General features: G+C 40.4%; 2 protein-coding genes across 3 annotated transcripts in view; both read right to left on the bottom strand.

Annotated features, from left to right (window-relative positions):
* Nucleotides 1–3,655, bottom strand: part of kat8 (K(lysine) acetyltransferase 8) — a 61,137-nt gene extending 57,482 nt beyond the window's left edge. For both annotated transcript variants that reach the window (XM_034189898.1, XM_034189899.1), the window contains exon 1: nucleotides 3,259–3,655. In XM_034189898.1, coding sequence (XP_034045789.1) covers nucleotides 3,259–3,580 — 322 coding nt within the window. In that variant the 5' untranslated portion in view covers nucleotides 3,581–3,655. The remainder of the gene's footprint in view (nucleotides 1–3,258) is intronic.
* An 11,923-nt stretch (nucleotides 3,656–15,578) lies between these two features.
* rnf25 (ring finger protein 25) overlaps nucleotides 15,579–17,487 on the bottom strand; it is a 44,019-nt gene continuing 42,110 nt past the window's right edge. Inside the window, exon 10 of the mRNA XM_034190939.1 lies at nucleotides 15,579–16,315. Within this exon, the coding sequence (XP_034046830.1) occupies nucleotides 15,632–16,315 (684 nt within the window). The 3' untranslated portion in view covers nucleotides 15,579–15,631. The remainder of the gene's footprint in view (nucleotides 16,316–17,487) is intronic.

Here is a 17,487-nt window from a genome sequence, read left to right as displayed (position 1 = left end):
AACTTGCGACATCTCTGGCATTGTGCTGTGTGATAAAACTGCACATTTAAGAGTGGCTTTTTATTGTGGCCAGCCTAAGGCACACCTGTGCAATAATCATGCTGTCTAATCAGCATCTTGATATGCCACACCTGTGAGGTGGGATTGATGGGCTGGACCCCAGGGAAGACCCAGGACTAGGTGGAGAGATTATATCCTGGGAATGCCTCGGTATTCCCCAGTCAGAGGTGGTTAATGTTCCCAGACAAGGGAAGTTTGGGGTCTCCTGCTGGAGCAGTCAACCCGATCCCGGATAAGCAGTTGAAGAACAACAATAATAATACGAGCGAAGTGTCATGCAGCGGTGCAAAGCTCACTCATGGTACACTGTGTCCCAAACAGGAAGTGCCAAATTTTGAGCCCACAGTGAAACAGGAAATGTCAACTGTTAAACACCGCACATCTAGTTGAAAAGAGCCATTTTGAAATCGGTGACACATATTGACTGCTAGGTCCCTCCTGTACAGTAGTCGGCACTGTGTTCCACAAAAAATTCTAATCCACCTTAGTAGAAGAAGAAAAATCTTTGAACTAGATTTGAACCTGAACACATCATCTCATAACACAGACTCATAATAACACCAAAGTTATATAGGTATGTAAACGGCCATATTTTATGCCAGAAATGGGATCCAGGTATGTGTATATATATATATATATATACACTCAACAAAAATATAAACGCAACACTTTTGGTTTTGCTCCCATTTTGTATGAGATGAACTCAAAGATCTAAAACTTTTTCCACATATACAATATCACCATTTCTCTCAAATATTGTTCACAAACCAGTCTAAATCTGTGATAGTGAGCACATCTCCTTTGCTGAGATAATCCATCCCACCTCACAGGTGTGCCATATCAAGATGCTGATTAGACACCATGATTAGTGCACAGGTGTGCCTTAGACTGCCCTCAATAAAAGGCCACTCTGAAAGGTGCAGTTTTATCACGCAGCACAATGCCACAGATGTCGCAAGATTTGAGGGAGCGTGCAATTGGCATGCTGACAGCAGGAATGTCAACCAGAGCTGTTGCTCGTGTATTGAATGTTCATTTCTCTACCATAAGCCGTCTCCAAAGGCGTTTCAGAGAATTTGGCAGTACATCCAACCAGCCTCACAACCGCAGACCACGTGTAACCACACCAGCCCAGGACCTCCACATCCAGCATGTTCACCTCCAAGATCATCTGAGACCAGCCACTCGGACAGCTGCTGGAACAATCGGTTTGCATAACCAAAGAATTTCTGCACAAACTGTCAGAAACTGTCTCAGGGAAGCTCATCTGCATGCTTGTCCTCCTCATCTGGGTCTCGACCTGACTCCAGTTCGTCGTTGTAACCGATTTGAGTGGGCAAATGCTCACATTCGCTGCCGTTTGGCACGTTGGAGAGGTGTTCTCTTCACGGATGATGCGAAGGAGATGTGTTGCACTGCATGAGGCAAATGGTGGTCACACCAGATACTGACTGGTTCCCCCCCCCCAGTAAAACAAAACTGCACCTTTCAGAGTGGCCTTTTATTGTGGGCAGTCTAAGGCACACCTGTGCACTAATCATGGTGTCTAATCAGCATCTTGATATGGCACACCTGTGAGGTGGGATGGATTATCTCAGCAAAGGAGAAGTGCTCACTATCACAGATTTAGACTGGTTTGTGAACAATATTTGAGGGAAATGGTGATATTGTGTATGTGGAAAAAGTTTTAGATCTTTGAGTTAATCTCATGCAAAATGGGAGCAAAACCAAAAGTGTTGCGTTTATATTTTTGTTGAGTATATATATATATATATATATATATATATATATATATACATACACACACACACACACATTTCTCTGGTGATTTTAGATTAATTAAACAAGCAGGCAGCAGCTGATTCATGCTCTGTTTGCTTATTTGAGATGTAAAATGCTGCGGGAGTGTTTCTCAAAAGTATTGGAACACTTGGTATTTCAAGTGTTATTGTATTATTAAGTAAGTATTAAGTATTATTAAGTATATTATTATTATTAAGTATTATTGTTATTGTAATTTGTTGATGCCATTTCAAATACAAAAAAAAAAGTCTAAAATTGTCTTCCTTAAACTCAAACTGATAGGAAATCTCTACAACTTGATATAAATTTAATTAAAAATACAGCTTCCTGATGAAGTGGTGTAAAGGAGGATTTAAAAAAAAAAGTAGACCCGAACGTTCAGCTAATTTGGCTATATTGTGCAGCCCTACTGTCAACCAGCTGAAAATTTTGAATATAAATTTACATCTACATGAAAAAAAAAGCTTAAAGTGGCAGGGGTTTAAGAGGGCTGTAGTTAGGGGGTCCTTCCCCCAGAAGCTGATGGCTCTTAAGCCCGTCACAGTGGCGTATTCGTAGAGCTGCTCATTACAGTGTAGACGATACACTGTAATGAGCAGCTCTCCACCCACTTCACGTGGAGTTTTTTCTCAATACGCAGCAGTATGTTGAGGGCTACGCCTGTAGGATGGAAGAAATTAAACGTGTAATTTTCTTCGGCATACAGCACAGCATGGAGCCTTCACGTAAGTACACGCAGCGCCGTGCTACTGTCCGCTATTGTGAGCCCACCCACACTTCAACATGGTACTGTACGCCACTTCACATCTCCCTGTTGTTCTTCTGGAGCTATAAATACTGCAAGATCGTTGCTTCACTTTATCATACTGGACTCATTATAGGAGGACTGTTCACTGTGTTGCACTGTTTCATAAAAGCACTGTGTGTGTGTGTGTGATCTCTGCTCCCCTCCACAGCATGTCTTTCCTGGTTCTCTCCCTCAGCCCCAACCAGTCCCAGCAGAAGACTGCCCCTCCCTGAGCCTGGTTCTGCTGGAGGTTTCTTCCTGTTAAAAGGGAGTTTTTCCTTCCCACTGTAGCCAAGTGCTTGCTCACAGGGGGTCGTTTTGACCGTTGGGGTTTTTCCTAATTATTGTATGACCTTGCCTTACAATATAAATCGCCTTGGGGCAACTGTTTGTTGATTGATTTGATTTGATTGACACCTACTCAGGCGCTAGAAGATAAACTATGAATAAAAAATGTTCAGGCTCACACATTTTTTCACAAGTTAATCTGCTGTTGAGCGGCAAAGTAGACGCGCTTTAGCCTTTAATTCTTCTCTACGAAGACGCATTTAACAGAAAAACAGACTTTGCCATTTTTATGCTTATAAAGGCGTCAACTCATCACTCACGCCACGTCTTGTCGACTCGCTGACATAAATACGTCTCTCCGATATCCACCGACACCTCCTGCTCTCTGCAGCCGCCCAGCACTGCTCCGTCCGCCGCGTGCTGACTACCAGAGCCCGCGGCTTCTCTGGAGCGGCCGAGGGCCTCCGCCTCCTCCTCTTCACCGCCGCTGCCGTTAGAAGAACAAGGAGCCGCGATGCTGGCGTCCAGTTCTCCGCGCTCGCTTTCTGTGTGACTTGAATCCATGTCTATGTCCATTCTGTCGTCACAGGTATTATAATTACTATTAGAGCTTTCGTCAAACTCCGAGGCGCCGCCACTCATAACCTGCCGCTTTAAAAACAAACACACGCTTCTGCGACGTTTGACGCTAACATGGCTCCTATGTGACGCTCTGAAGACACGCCCACCGACTACTGTTGCGTCACTGGGTCCGTCTTTGTCACAGTCTGTGGTCTTTGTCCCTGTGCAGCTCTCAGCTGTACATTAATGGTATGTTGGAAAACAGAAAGTATATTTTGTGCATGTAAACATAAACTGAGACATTGTAGCCACGTAAACGTGACGTGTCGGAATTGAAATTATGTCAAAGCAGCAATTGACATTCATTCATACATTTTCTGCATCTTATACAGGTCCGAGTCACGGTGACAGCAGACTAAGCAGCTCATCCCACACTTCCCTATCCTTGGCCAAGTTCTATGACTCTTCTTCTCGGGGGATTCCAGAGGAGTTCCCAAGCCAGTTGGGAAACATAATCTCTCCAGCGTGTCCTGGGTCTTTCCTGTGGTGCGTTCCCAGTTGGACATGCCGGGAAGTCCTCCTTAGGGAAACAACCAGGGAGCACCCTCACCCAGCTCCGTTCAATGTGAAGAAGCAGTGGCTCTACTCAGTCTTTCCCAGATAGTTGAGCTTCTCCTGTCCAAGAGTGTAAGCCCAGATACCCACCAGAGAAATCTCATTCTTGTGGCTCTTACCTGCGACCTTATTCTTTAGGTCATTACACAAAGTTTATGGCCATGGGTCAGGATAGGTTCATAAATCGACTGGTAAATTGAGAGCCTTGCCTTTTGGCTCAGCTCCTTCTTTACCACAACATTCCGGTACAGTGTCCATAAAACATCAGATGCCACCCCAGTTTATCGATCTCACATTCCAATTTACCCCACTCACGAAAAAGACCCTGAAATACTTAAAGTCCTCCACCTGGGGCAATAACTCTCCCCTGACCCAGAGTGGACAAGCCACTCTTACAACAGAGGACCATGGTCTCAGAGTTGGAGGTGTTGATTCTCTTTCCAGTCGCTTCTCACTCAGCCTCAAACCTACTCAGTGTGTACTGGAGGTCACCACCTGTTGAAGCCAACAGAACCACATCACCTGCAAAATGCAAAGATGTAACACTGATGTCACCAAACTGGACATCCTTGAGTTCCTGACTGTGCCTTGAAATCCTGTCCATGAACATCATGAACAGAAATGGTAACAAGGGGCAGTCCTGGCAGAGTCCAACATCAACCGAGAACAGGTCCGATGGAATGCCAAGTATGCGGAGACCGTTCCTACTTTGGTCTTATAGAGACCTGACCACAAGCATTGCACTGATTCTGGTACCCCATACTCCCACTATACCCTCACAGGACACCTTGAGGAACACGGTCGTATGGCTTTTCCAAGTCAACAAACTTACATGTAGACTGGCTGGTCATACTTGCTGGTTGGGAGTATGACCAGCATGTAACCTACTTAGGCATACTGTAACTGTGGACCAATCTTTATCTGGCGATGTGCCGATAAAGTTGTATTTAAATGTTTGAACAAAGCTAAATTACTATAGGGTCATTCCATGCCAAGTCAGCCAGTGGTCCCCACATGACCCCCTCCAAAAAAAGTGAAAAACACTGCACTTGCTCCCCAACCAGAGAAATAGAAATACCCCAAGTTTTAATGAGCCAGCTCTAATACTTTAGGCACAGGAGCTGTTTCAAAATCGCAGCATTTTTGTTCGTATTTGAAAAAAGCACTTTCTGGCCAACTTTGGAGAGCAATATAGCCTAGCCAAATTAAGTGAAACCCCTCAAACCTAGTATCCTAGGCAAAATCATACTGGAAAATCCATATCTGGCATCAAAACAATGATATCTGGCTTCATTTTTTAGCCAACTGTTCTTAAAAACTGCCAAAAACAGTATTTTTTTTTTTGCACTCTATCAAAATGGATAAATACCCACACTTCTCTTTACAGACATAGACTCTCATGAACTAGTTCCAATGCCAGAATGTTTCAATTTTGCATTTCAGCTTAAATTTTACTTGCAAGAAAAAAATTGAAGTTACGCAATTTCGATTTTTTGCAAAAAAAAACAAAAACCCCATAATTGACCACAAAAATCACTAGGTGAGCAATTGATTAAAAAAAAAAAATAAAAAAAAAAATGAAATTTCAACCATGCAATTATATGGATGTAAAGATTATATATACTAAATTTCAAGTTTGGGCAATAAATATTTATATATTTTTAATTTTTCTGAAAAGTCATAATTTTTATGAATACAGATCCAATAATACATGATATACAATGTCATGTAATTCAAAAATACTTTCAAGGTTTACCTGAATGATTCATTTCTTATATTGATTTAATAGTTAAACACACAGTGAACAAGTAATATTTCCTACATAATCTTTAAAATGCACATATTTGCAAACAAACTGCTCTTAATCTAGGTATACCATGTATACAAAACAAAGCCATCATGTCCGAAAACTATGTTCTTGGATTATGTACAGGAAAACGTGTTTTCTGCAGACACAGCACAGGCAAAAAGGCTAATAGTAAATCAGCTACTGTAATAATATTTGTCATCGGTATGCATGTTATGTGTGCAAAAACCCTGGGAGAAGTGACTCAACTTTGTTCTGATCACTGTCATTCAGACTGTACTTGCGAGCACCAGCATCACTCAAATCAACAAAATTGTGAAAGCCAACTGTCTTACACAATGTCTTTCGATGACATTCATCTTGCAAAGTCAACCCTAGAGCACATTTTGCCTCCATGATTGATGAGAATATGATTAGGCAATGGTCAGAATTCCCAGAAATTCTTTGACCTATTTCTGGGAAACCAGGATGAAATTAGGTTGTTCAGTTAATCCCACCTTCTGGGAAATTCTAAATATAGCCTGACCTTTTTCTGGGAAATTGTCAAAATTATCATTCATTTGGGTACCTTGTGCTGTTGCATCCATCAGCAATACAGTTTTTTCCCAAGTTAAAATAATTGTATAATTATTATAGTTATTATGTAATAACTATATATTCACATTTCACACAATATTGCCTATTGTAAAAAATAATTAAAATAGAAATATTTCTTGCCCAAACTTGAAATTTAGTATATATCATCTTTACATCCATATAATTGCATGGTTGAAATTTCAATTTTTTAATCAATTGCTCACCTGGTGATTTTTGTGGTCAATTAGAGTGTATTTTTGCAAAAAATCAAAATTGCACAATTTCAATTTTTCCCTCACAAGCACAATTTTGGTTGAAATGGAAAAATGAAACATTCTGGTGTAACTGATTCATGAGAGTCTGTGCCTGTAAGGAGAAGCGTGGGCATTAATCTATTTTGACACAGTGCATGCTCAAAGTCAGATCTCGTTTAGAAAAACTACCATTTTTGGCAGTTTTTAAGAACAGTTGGATAAAAAAAATGAAGCCAGATATCATTGTTTTGATGCCAGATATGGCTTTTCCAGTACGATTTTACCTAAAATGGTAAGTTTGAAAGGTTTCACTTAATTTGGCTAGGCTATATTGCTCTCCAAAGTTGGCCAGAAAGTGCTTTTTTCAAATAAGAACAAAAATGCTGCGATTTTGAAACTGCTCCTGTGCTTAAAGTATTAGAGCTGGTTCATTAAAACTTGGGGTATTTCCATTTCTCTGGCAGGGGAACAAGTACAATTTTTTTCTTTTTTGGAAAGGGTCATGTGGGGAATTTTTTAAAATTTGACCCATTTGGCATGGAATGACCCTATATAGAAATGCTCAGAATTTTGACTTTAATGCCAAGAAATTACTTGTCTCAGTTTTGATTATTACAGTTATTTTGAGTATGCTTGTAGCTCATGGCACAGTGGCCATCTGGGAGCTTAGGGAGGACATTGCAGCCTCTTGCTGTTTGGCTAACTCGGTGAAACCAGCACAAAGCGTGGTCAAAATGTCCTTCTGCTGCACCAGTTGCTGGCTGTGCATGTGCACGGCCAAATGGAATGGGTCGGAGTCCGCTGTGTCCATTTCTGGCCAGATCGTTCTATCGGGCTTGGAGACACACTTGGTTAAGAAACAAATGCAGGACTCATTCACAGATGATTGGCGTTCAAAGCTCTTTGCTGAGATGATTGGCATGGTTCGGCACACAAAAAGGCTGTCAGAGAAAAGCAGCAGTAACTAAATCATTGGGCGAAAGGCAGAGATCAAAAACAGGCAGGGAAGGTCAAAAGCATGTAAGGCAGTTAGGACTCACAAAATACTTAGAAGAAAGGCTGGACAGAGGGCACACGGCACAACAATCCGGCAAATAGCAGGGAGGAAGAGAGACTTAAATAAGTTGGGTGATCAGCTTAAACATTAAACACTGTTTTAACATTTTTCTTCATAATTGGCTTCAAAATTTATCACTTAATTCCAATCAGGTTTATTTACTTAAAGTTTTAAGCTTTATCTTTTTCTTCCAACGTCTCATGAGTGAGTAAGAAAACTGTTTCTATGAATGAACTTATTTTTGATCACTGTCCATAAAATGCTAGTAAAATGTTAATTTCTTGTATAAATTGTAAATAAATTGTAAACATTTCTGCTGTGGTCATTTTGTGCTCAGAAGGAAACTCTTGGTCAGCCATATCATGAGAAATCATGACTTTCACATCAGAGATTGATTAAGTTAAATTGAGACGGATTAAGTCATTTGAGACTGATAAATTAATGTTTAAATGATAGTACCTATGCTATAAAAAGAATAATAGGTGGTGCCCCAAGTATTAATTAAATAATAAGTATTAAACCCTAAATTAATTCTTTTGGTGACCCGTTACATTGGGCCTAGTCCAGTCTAATTCAATTTGGGAGTTTAACTACTCATTCACTATAAATTGCTACATATTAATGGTTCCCTGTGTGTGAGCCGATCGCGTTTTATTCCATAAATAAATGCTACATTTTTGGTGCTCCCGTGTGGAGGCATAAAGATTTAAATAAAAACATGTTACGATGCGCCCGTGTGAGCACGATTCAGTAATAAAGATTATTCCATAAATAAATGTTACATATAATGGTTCCCCGTTGCAAGGCCTGAATATCTTTAAATTTATTAAACGTTACAGTGTTGCAAAATGAATGGTCTGCCCTGCCTTCACTGCGCATGCGTCATTTCGGAGCGTCAACAGCGATTCACCGATTATTGGATCGTTTTTGTTTAAAACTTCACTCCAGTCATCATCTATCTCAGTGACAGATATCTGAAGCTTTTGTACAATTGTTTCCACATAAACTCAGAATTATTTCATAATAAAAGATGGTGGACCGATCAGAGCGCCACAGCAGCATGTCTGAGACTAACTCTCTGAGTCTGACTCTCTACACCTGAAACAATCAAAGGGAATAATGTGATTATTAACTATCAGATGACAAAGTAAAACCTCTTAAATCATTCTAAATCATAATCATTCTGTTCTTTGGAGTGAGCAGGCCTCTGCTTAAGACCTTCTACAACTCTGCTGTAGCCTCAGCTCTCCTCTATGCTGTCGTCTGTTGGGCCCTGGGCAGCACAGAGCGGGAGAGAAAGAGACTGAACAAGCTAGTCAGGAAGTCCAGCTCTGTCCTGGACTGTCCTTTGGAGTCTCTGGAGGAGGTGGCTGAGAGGAGGGTGTTAACCAAGCTCAAATCCATCATGAACAACTCCTCTCACCCTCTGCACCGGACTGTAGTGGAGCTGACCAGCTCGTTCAGTGACAGACTGAGGCACCCTCAGTGCAAGAAGGAATGATACCGCAGGTCGTTCCTCCCTGCTGCTGTCAGACTGTACAATAACGCTGTGAAATAACCACATGCAATAATATGTCCACAAATCACATGCAATATTATTAATATGTCCACGTCATGTGCAATAACAACTCGTTTACAAATCCCAGCACTAATGTCACCTTATCACATCTAAACTCCATTTCACATATCGTAAATAAGATGCTCCTATCTCTTTTTCAATCCCAATCATGTTTATATATATATGCATATGTGTATATATATATATATATATATATATATATACACGAGTATATTTACACACACACCCACCCATGTGTGTGTATATGTGTATGTATATATATATATATGTGTGTGTGTACAATGTACATACATATTCTATTTCTACCTCATTTCTTATGTCTTGTACTGTTACAAGTATTATTATTATTGCTTATCCTTGCACACGCTGTTCGATGAACATTTTCCTCTACTTGCACCCACCTTGTGTGTTTTCTTAAGAGCTGACGTAACGTGAATTTCTGTGTGATCTGTGTGAGATCAATAAAGTTTATCTATCTAAAGTCAGTTTTAAGCAGAAACAAGGTGATAATCTGTTAATTGCTGCTAACGCAGTGAAGGCAGGGGTACCGTTCAGTCTGCGACACCAGGTCTGTGAGATGTTGGAGTCCGGTTTGGGAGCATTCCCTGGTGCCATGTGCTGCTGCGGGTAAGGTCCACTGGTCCAAACCTCTTTATATTATTTGATGGTGTATATTACAACCCCAAACTGATTTTAAAGTTCAATTTAGAAAAATTAAACATATGACTCTGTTGACCTACACCATTAATTGTATCATTGTCTATAAATCTGTTGAATTGAAAATGAACAAATAATGGTAATTCACCATTAATTTTTTTTCTAAGAAATTGTCACACTTTTGCAACATTACTTAACCTACTTTAGTGCAACATATAGCCTACCATAAATGTAAAAACAACTTCAACATGTTCTCCTTAATACTCGGACTAGCGGGAAGTTCCCGCTGCTGCATCCACCACATCACCCAGGTGAAACGTGGCCTTGGATCTCTGAGGCTGGATCACAGCTAGAGAAATGCACCACATGGCCAAAACCTAGCTGATGTTCTCTCACCATGCAAATGATAAAAGACGCAGTGTGACCGGCACATAAATTGTGACGGCTGTCCTCTGTCAGTTGGTGGCACAGTAATAGTCAGTGGCCACAATGTCTGTAAATTTGATCTGGTGGATTATATTTTTTGGGGCGGGGTTAAGGTCAAGTCAGTGATATGGAACATACCTAGTTCTTATACATAGTTACAAATATAGCTTTAAAAGCTAAATTTTGCTCATTCAAAGTGACCATGAAATGATTTGTTGCTTAACTTTCCCCTGAAAAATTTATCCCTCCCCATATCCTTATGTGTTCCACCTCTTGTCCCTGTCTGGTGTCCTGTTTAATGTTATATACAACCCCTGGCAAAAATGATGGAATCACCGGCCTTGGAGGATGTTCATTCAGTTGTTTAATTTTGTAGAAAAAAAGCAGATCACAGACATGACACAAAACTAAAGTCATTTCAAATGGCAACTTTCTGGCTTTAAGAAACACTAAGAGATCAGGAAAAATAATTGTGGCAGTCAGTAACGGTTACTTTTTTAGACCAAGCAGAGGGAAAAAAATATGGAATCACTCAATTCTGAGGAAAAAATTATGGAATCATGAAAAACAAAAGAACGCTCCAACACATCACTAGTATTTTGTTGTACCACCTCTGGCTTTTATAACAGCTTGCAGTCTCTGAGGCATGGACTTAATGAGTGACAAACAGTACTCTTCATCAATCTGGCCCCAACTTTCTCTGATTGCTGTTGCCAGATCAGCTTTGCAGGTTGGAGCCTTGTCATGGACCATTTTCTTCAACTTCCACCAAAGATTTTCAGTTGGATTAAGATCCGGACTATTTGCAGGCCATGACATTGACCCTATGTCTTTTTGTTTTCACAGTTTTTGCTCTAAGGCAAGACGCATTATCATCTTGAAAAATGATTTCATCATCCCCAAACATCCTTTCAACTGATGGGATAAGAAAAGTGTCCAAAATATCAACGGAAACTTGTGCATTTATTGATGATGTAATGACAGCCATCTCCCCAGTGCCTTTACCTGACATGCAGCCCCATATCATCAATGACTGTGGAAATTTACGTTCTCTTCAGGCAGTCATCTTTATAAATCTCACTGGAACGGCACCAAACAAAAGTTCCAGCATCATCACCTTGCCCAATGCAGATTCGAGATTCATCACTGAGTATGACTTTCATCCAGTCATCCACAGTCCACAATTGCTTTTCCTTAGCCCATTGTAACCTTGTTTTTTTCTGTTTAGGTGTTAATGATGGCTTTCGTTTAGCTTTTCTGTATGTAAATCCCATTTCCTTTATGTGTTGGATCGTTCTTTTGTTTTTCATGATTCCATAATTTTTTCCTCAGAATTGAGTGATTCCATATTTTTTTCCTCTGCTTGGTCTAAAAAAGTAACCGTTACTGACTGCCACAATTATTTTTCTTGATTTCTTATAGTGTTTCTTAAAGCCAGAAAGTTGCCATTTGAAATGACTTTAGTTTTTTGTCATGTCTGTGATCTGCTTTTTTTCTACAAAATTAAAAACAACTGAATGAACATCCCCCGAAGCCAGTGATTCCATAAATTTTGCCAGGGGTTGTAGCTTTTGGTCCCTTTACCTTGGTTTTATTCTGGTGCCATATTTTAGTTCTGATAGTTCTGCTATATTTAGCACTTATATTTGGTTCTCATTTTGTTTAATGCACAGCTTTTTGAGTATCTTATTTAGGGTTTAAGTTGTACTCAACCTGGGTTCACTGGAGTTTGACATTTCACTTTCTTTCTGTCTGTGTTTGTAGGTGTGACCCTGTCACTGTCTTCCTCACAGCTGTTCCACATCACAATCACTACACCCGTCTCTCGTCTCCTCTTTCCGTCAAGTTCATCACTGTTCTCTCGTTTGCTGGATCACTTTGGCTCTTGTGTTTTGGTTCCTACTGTCCATTTTCCTCATCCTACGGTCCTACATCCATAAATTAAAAGACAAGTGGCCTCTGTGTGCACGTATCCATGTGTGCGTATGACTTCAATCATGGAGACAGCTGACATTTGCTGTTTGGTGTGTTTATGTATTTTGGGTCAAGGACGAATGCCGCCTAAACAGAAAGTTGATAGGACTAATATTTTGGGAGAATTTAGGGATATTAGGTAACAACAGTGAACAATGGACATTTATCACCATTAATCAGTCCCTGGTAACCAGACAAGCTCTGAACAAAGTGAATATCTCAACCTTGCCACCTGTAAAACATGACATCAACTAAATGCACCAAATAATAAATACAATTATTCACAAAAAATTTCTCATTTAAGGGTGATTCTTTAACTACGGGCACTATTGGCTGTGTAAATGTAATTTCCACCACACCATTGCCTTACAATATAAAGCGCCTTGGGGCAACTGTTTGTTGTGATTTGGCGCTATATACATGTGCTCTGATGTCACTGTTTATCTCCATAGAAACTACCCAAACAATCTTTCATACAAAGTGTTTAAAGGGACATTACAGTGTTGTGGTGGAAATTACGGCAATAGTGTGGGACTACATTTTGTTTAAAAAAAATCACAACAGTTGTATGGCATTGAATACCCCATGAATGTTTTGATTATTTTACTGATATTTTATTCAGAGATATTTTAAAACATTAGAAAAAATGTTTCTTTACCATTCATTTTTATCATTGAAGATCAAAAGTCTGGGTGGGACAAGCACAAAACCGCAATATTTGCATATAATGATGCTGAAAAAAGGTGAAAAAGTCAAATTTCAGAGAACAAATTTCTTAACACTTTTTGTTGTTTTTCATACAATATGATCAAAGGACATAATAAGTGCCCGTAGTCTATCACCCTTAAATTTCCTGCACTTTCAGTTAAAATCATTATAGAAACTCTGCATAATTTATTACCACCCTTGAAAAATGACAGTGACCAATTTTATAAACACTACCCGATCTAGAGCCCGTGGATCCCCATGGCAAGGTGCTAGTCCTAGTATATTTCTTCAACTCCATGTTGTCATCCTTGACTGCTCCTTGTTTTTGGACAGGACGGCATTGTTCGCTAAAATAAACCACCTGTTCACATTCTGTGTTCACTGTCTGCACTTTGGGTTCAGTGTCTTCAAATCACCACGCAAACGCTGTATGTGATGCTGATCATTTAATGTTATGTCAGAACACTTCAATCCCACTGTCCATAACAGCAACAATTATAGTTACATTTGTAATATAGATTAAAAAAAATGACCATTTCTTCTTCTCACAAGCTTAAATAAAATGCTCAAGGAGGAAAAATAGTGCTTGATTGAGGCTCATTTGAAAAAGGTGCTAAAAGGAGAACAGAAACGAGTGTTGATATTTCAGTAAGATGTCTCTCAGGAGTCTCTACAATTTGATGTGAAACCCTCAGGACCATGTTTGAGCTTTTTAAAAACAGTGACGCCGTCAACACCGATTAAACACTCTGCAGAGACAAGTGAAACGCACGCTGTCCCAGACGGGACCGTGGACCAAGTCCTTGCTCACAGACCTGAGTGCTGTTTCCTTAAAGTAAGGAGGCAAAGTCAAGCTTGTCCCTAACGCCAGACATCTGCTGCACAATGACACGATGCAACACTACCGTATCATCGACGTAACTCAGGGGCATACTGCAGAATAACAGCGTGCACCCTTCCTGATCTGTGCCGCTCCCGCTACTCCGCTGGCTCTCACCTGTGGCTGAGGCAGAACTCGAGTGAGAAAAATGTGAGGCCACATTTTACTGAGCACTCGAAATCCGTGTGTGTGTGTGCGCAGAAGATACAATTAGAGCCAATGTTTGAGGACCTTCTGCACTGTGTTAAGATGAGTGCGCACAGAACTGTGACAAAAACAAAACACTACCACCCTGGATGAAAGACTTCTCTCTTTTTTTGGTGGATAAAAGCAAACACAGAAATCCATGTGAGTATTTATGTTTGGACAGAGAGAAATGTGCATGTAGATTATGAATGGTTTATTTAGTATGCACTACCCAAATTAATTATTTCATGCACAAATTATTCAAGATGTGGGAATGAATTTTTATTTATTTTTGTGGGTGTGCATGCAGTGGGACTTGGGGGCGCTCTACTCATTTTGTCATTGTTCCCTCTGTGGGTTGGCACCCTGGGAGTCGGACCCTTTAAAGGCACACAACTTATTTCTTTCAGCTGCTCTTGTATTTTGCTTTTTGTTTTTTTAAAATGGAACGGGAAGCACGGCGGCTTAGTGGTTAGCACTGTTGCCTCACAAAGAGAAGGTCACGTGATCGATTCCCACCTGTGGTCTTTCTGTGTGGAGATTGTATGTTCTCCCCGTGTTTGTGTGGGTTTCCTCTGGGTGCTCTGGCTTCCTCCCACATGCAAAGACGTGCATGATAGGTGAATTGAAAACTTGAAATTGTCCGTAGGTGTGAATGTGGGTTGTTTGTCTGTATGTGGCCCTGTGTGTCTGCATTATGTCTGTATGATGTGTAAACAGAGTGTGGCTGTCTGTCTGTGTACTTGCACCTGCTCACGTGTGTGTCTTGCCTGTAGTAACAGGTATGTAACAAAACGTAAAAGGTGTTATGATGTAATATGGGAAACGCGTCACCAGTCACATTAGTGTTTTTGATCAAGCTCAAAGTGATCACACCAACACGCACGATCCTAACGGTGTGCATGTCTGTTCGTACACAGCCGGCCTTAGTCTCAACATAACAGACGCTCATCTTAACATGCTTTTGGCAAACTGATCCCTCATCAATCCTTGTGATTACAGTGACGTCCCTTCACTGGATTAATCCATTAAATATTTACCACAAATGTTCAGTTGCTATTATTGATAATCAATACACCATCTAATCACAGCAACTAAAAACTGTACCATTAATTTAAATGAAAGAAAGTGTCTTACAAACCTACATACTCTCTTACAATAAATACTGACACCAACGACCGACAGCACAACAGCAACAGACATCCAAGTGAGACACACAAAACTGAGTGTGTGTGATTCATACGGAATCAGGGCCACAAACAGCAGCCACGCGTAAGCGACACGTGGGCGTGTTAGACAGCGGGACGGTGGTGACGTGGAGTTCGGGTCATTTCTGGTGCAAAGCTTTAATCTGTGCAGACTGATAATGGAGGCACACATACATCTGTTCACTGGCCCTCCTGTTGCTTTTTGTCATAGCACCTCCTCTCTGACACCATCTTTCTCCATCACCCTCTGCTGGAAGTCTCTGCCATTACCCCGGCAGGACCCCCCTCCTCTGCTAAATGGATTATGGGCTCCTCCCCTGTTTTTTGGTGCTCTCTGCCTGTTCCAGTGGTGGCGTGTGGATCCTGACGCACCCATCTGTGGGTAGTATCTGTGAGGGCCCTTTCTCCTGCCATGATGGCTGCATGAAGATTCCACAGTGTGTTTGGTGAAGTCGGAGTCAGAACCTGACTGGTGCGTAAGCTGACCTTCTGGAGAAGCCCTGGACTCCAGTTGGCTGAGCTCTGTATAGACTTTCTTTCCAGTATGAGCCTGACATGACTTTGAATTCCCTCGCACATGATGACCACGGCTCGGCTGAGGTTTGGCCTTAAGTAGTCCTTCCGTGCAGTCAGTGGACAGAGACAGCTTGTCGAGGTGGTCCGTGACAGAGGTGGCACCCCCGTGTTGTGGTCTGGGTCGGCCTTTCTGAGGTGCTCTTGCTTGGCTCTGACGTACGTGACCCTGACTGCTTCTGCAGTGTGACACTCCAGAAACAAGCTGATCTCCAACACCACCAGCGTCACCACTAGAAATGTTGGAAGCAGAAGATACCAGCTGATCCGGAGAAACATCAACGTCCAGGTTTCCATTTTCAGCAGCAGATGAGCTCTGTTGAAGATGACATGGAATACTGGAAATGATTTTACTTTGACATTTAAGGGGAACTTTGGCAATAAAATTTTTTGGGGGGGGTCAACAGAAGGTGCATTTTCCATCCAGGGGAACTTAAACTAGTACCACATTTTCCAGAGAATAAGTTTTTTTTTTGTTAAATATTTACATTTTTATTTAGAATAAAAGTGGTGCAAAGAAATCAGAAACAAAACTCATTTACATTTACAGAACATTTTCATTAAAAATCATTGACTGACCAAAAAAAACAACATTAAAACATTAAGCTCTGAGAACAAACCTAGAATTTACACACCAGAAGCTAAGAATAAATAAATTAAATCATTAAGAAAAACGGGATGCAAAGTAAAATAAACCTCGAAAAACAAACAAAAGCCAACTGTTGAATTTTTGTTGGTCAAGTCTCAATATAAAGGTTCATTTCTCCATGATAAAATATCATATCATATCTGTCCGGTCCTCGGCCGCGGGGGGTTCTGTTGTCAGCCATTTCCTTGTAATAGCTTTTTTTTTTTTTTTTTTTTTTTTTTTTTACTAGCAATGAACAGAGTACAGAACATATATTTCTCCTCAAAGCCTACAACCGTATCTGGTTTAAAAATTAAATGGGATTTTTTTTTAATACCTTACCCATAATGACATTAATATATTAATATTCCTCCAGTAATGATTTGGCTCATTTTTTGCCACATGACCTCCAACATGACGTGTTTTGGTTGATAAAACTCTGTTGTGCTGATGTTTTTAAAAAATCTTATTAGGTTCTTCCACCCAAATTCTCTCTGGGATAAGGCAGATGTACTTTTCCATTGCTGTTTAATTAACTCCTCCCATGTTTCCAAACTACACTGAAAGATTTGGATCTGATTGTATGCTGTCCAGTTCAACAACACAAAAGGATCCATGGGCTGATGTTCTATCATCACCTTCAATCAAATTTTAAGTCTGTATCGAGAGGTTAGCACCCTTTAATTGTTTTTTAAGTGACCAAGCCCCAGTTATACAGAACTTTAAGGCTTAAAATGTCTTAAATTAAGACGTTGTCATGAAAATTCAGTAAGGTATATCTTATACATTATATTCCAATTCTAAGGTGGAACTATGCCAGTATACAAAGGTATATCTAAATATCTAAAAAGGAAGAGTAA

Source organism: Thalassophryne amazonica, chromosome 16, assembly GCF_902500255.1.
Source record: "Thalassophryne amazonica chromosome 16, fThaAma1.1, whole genome shotgun sequence".
Classification (NCBI taxonomy): domain Eukaryota; kingdom Metazoa; phylum Chordata; class Actinopteri; order Batrachoidiformes; family Batrachoididae; genus Thalassophryne; species Thalassophryne amazonica.
The sequence above is the reverse complement of the archived record's forward strand: the minus strand, read 5'-3'. Positions and strand labels throughout refer to the sequence as shown.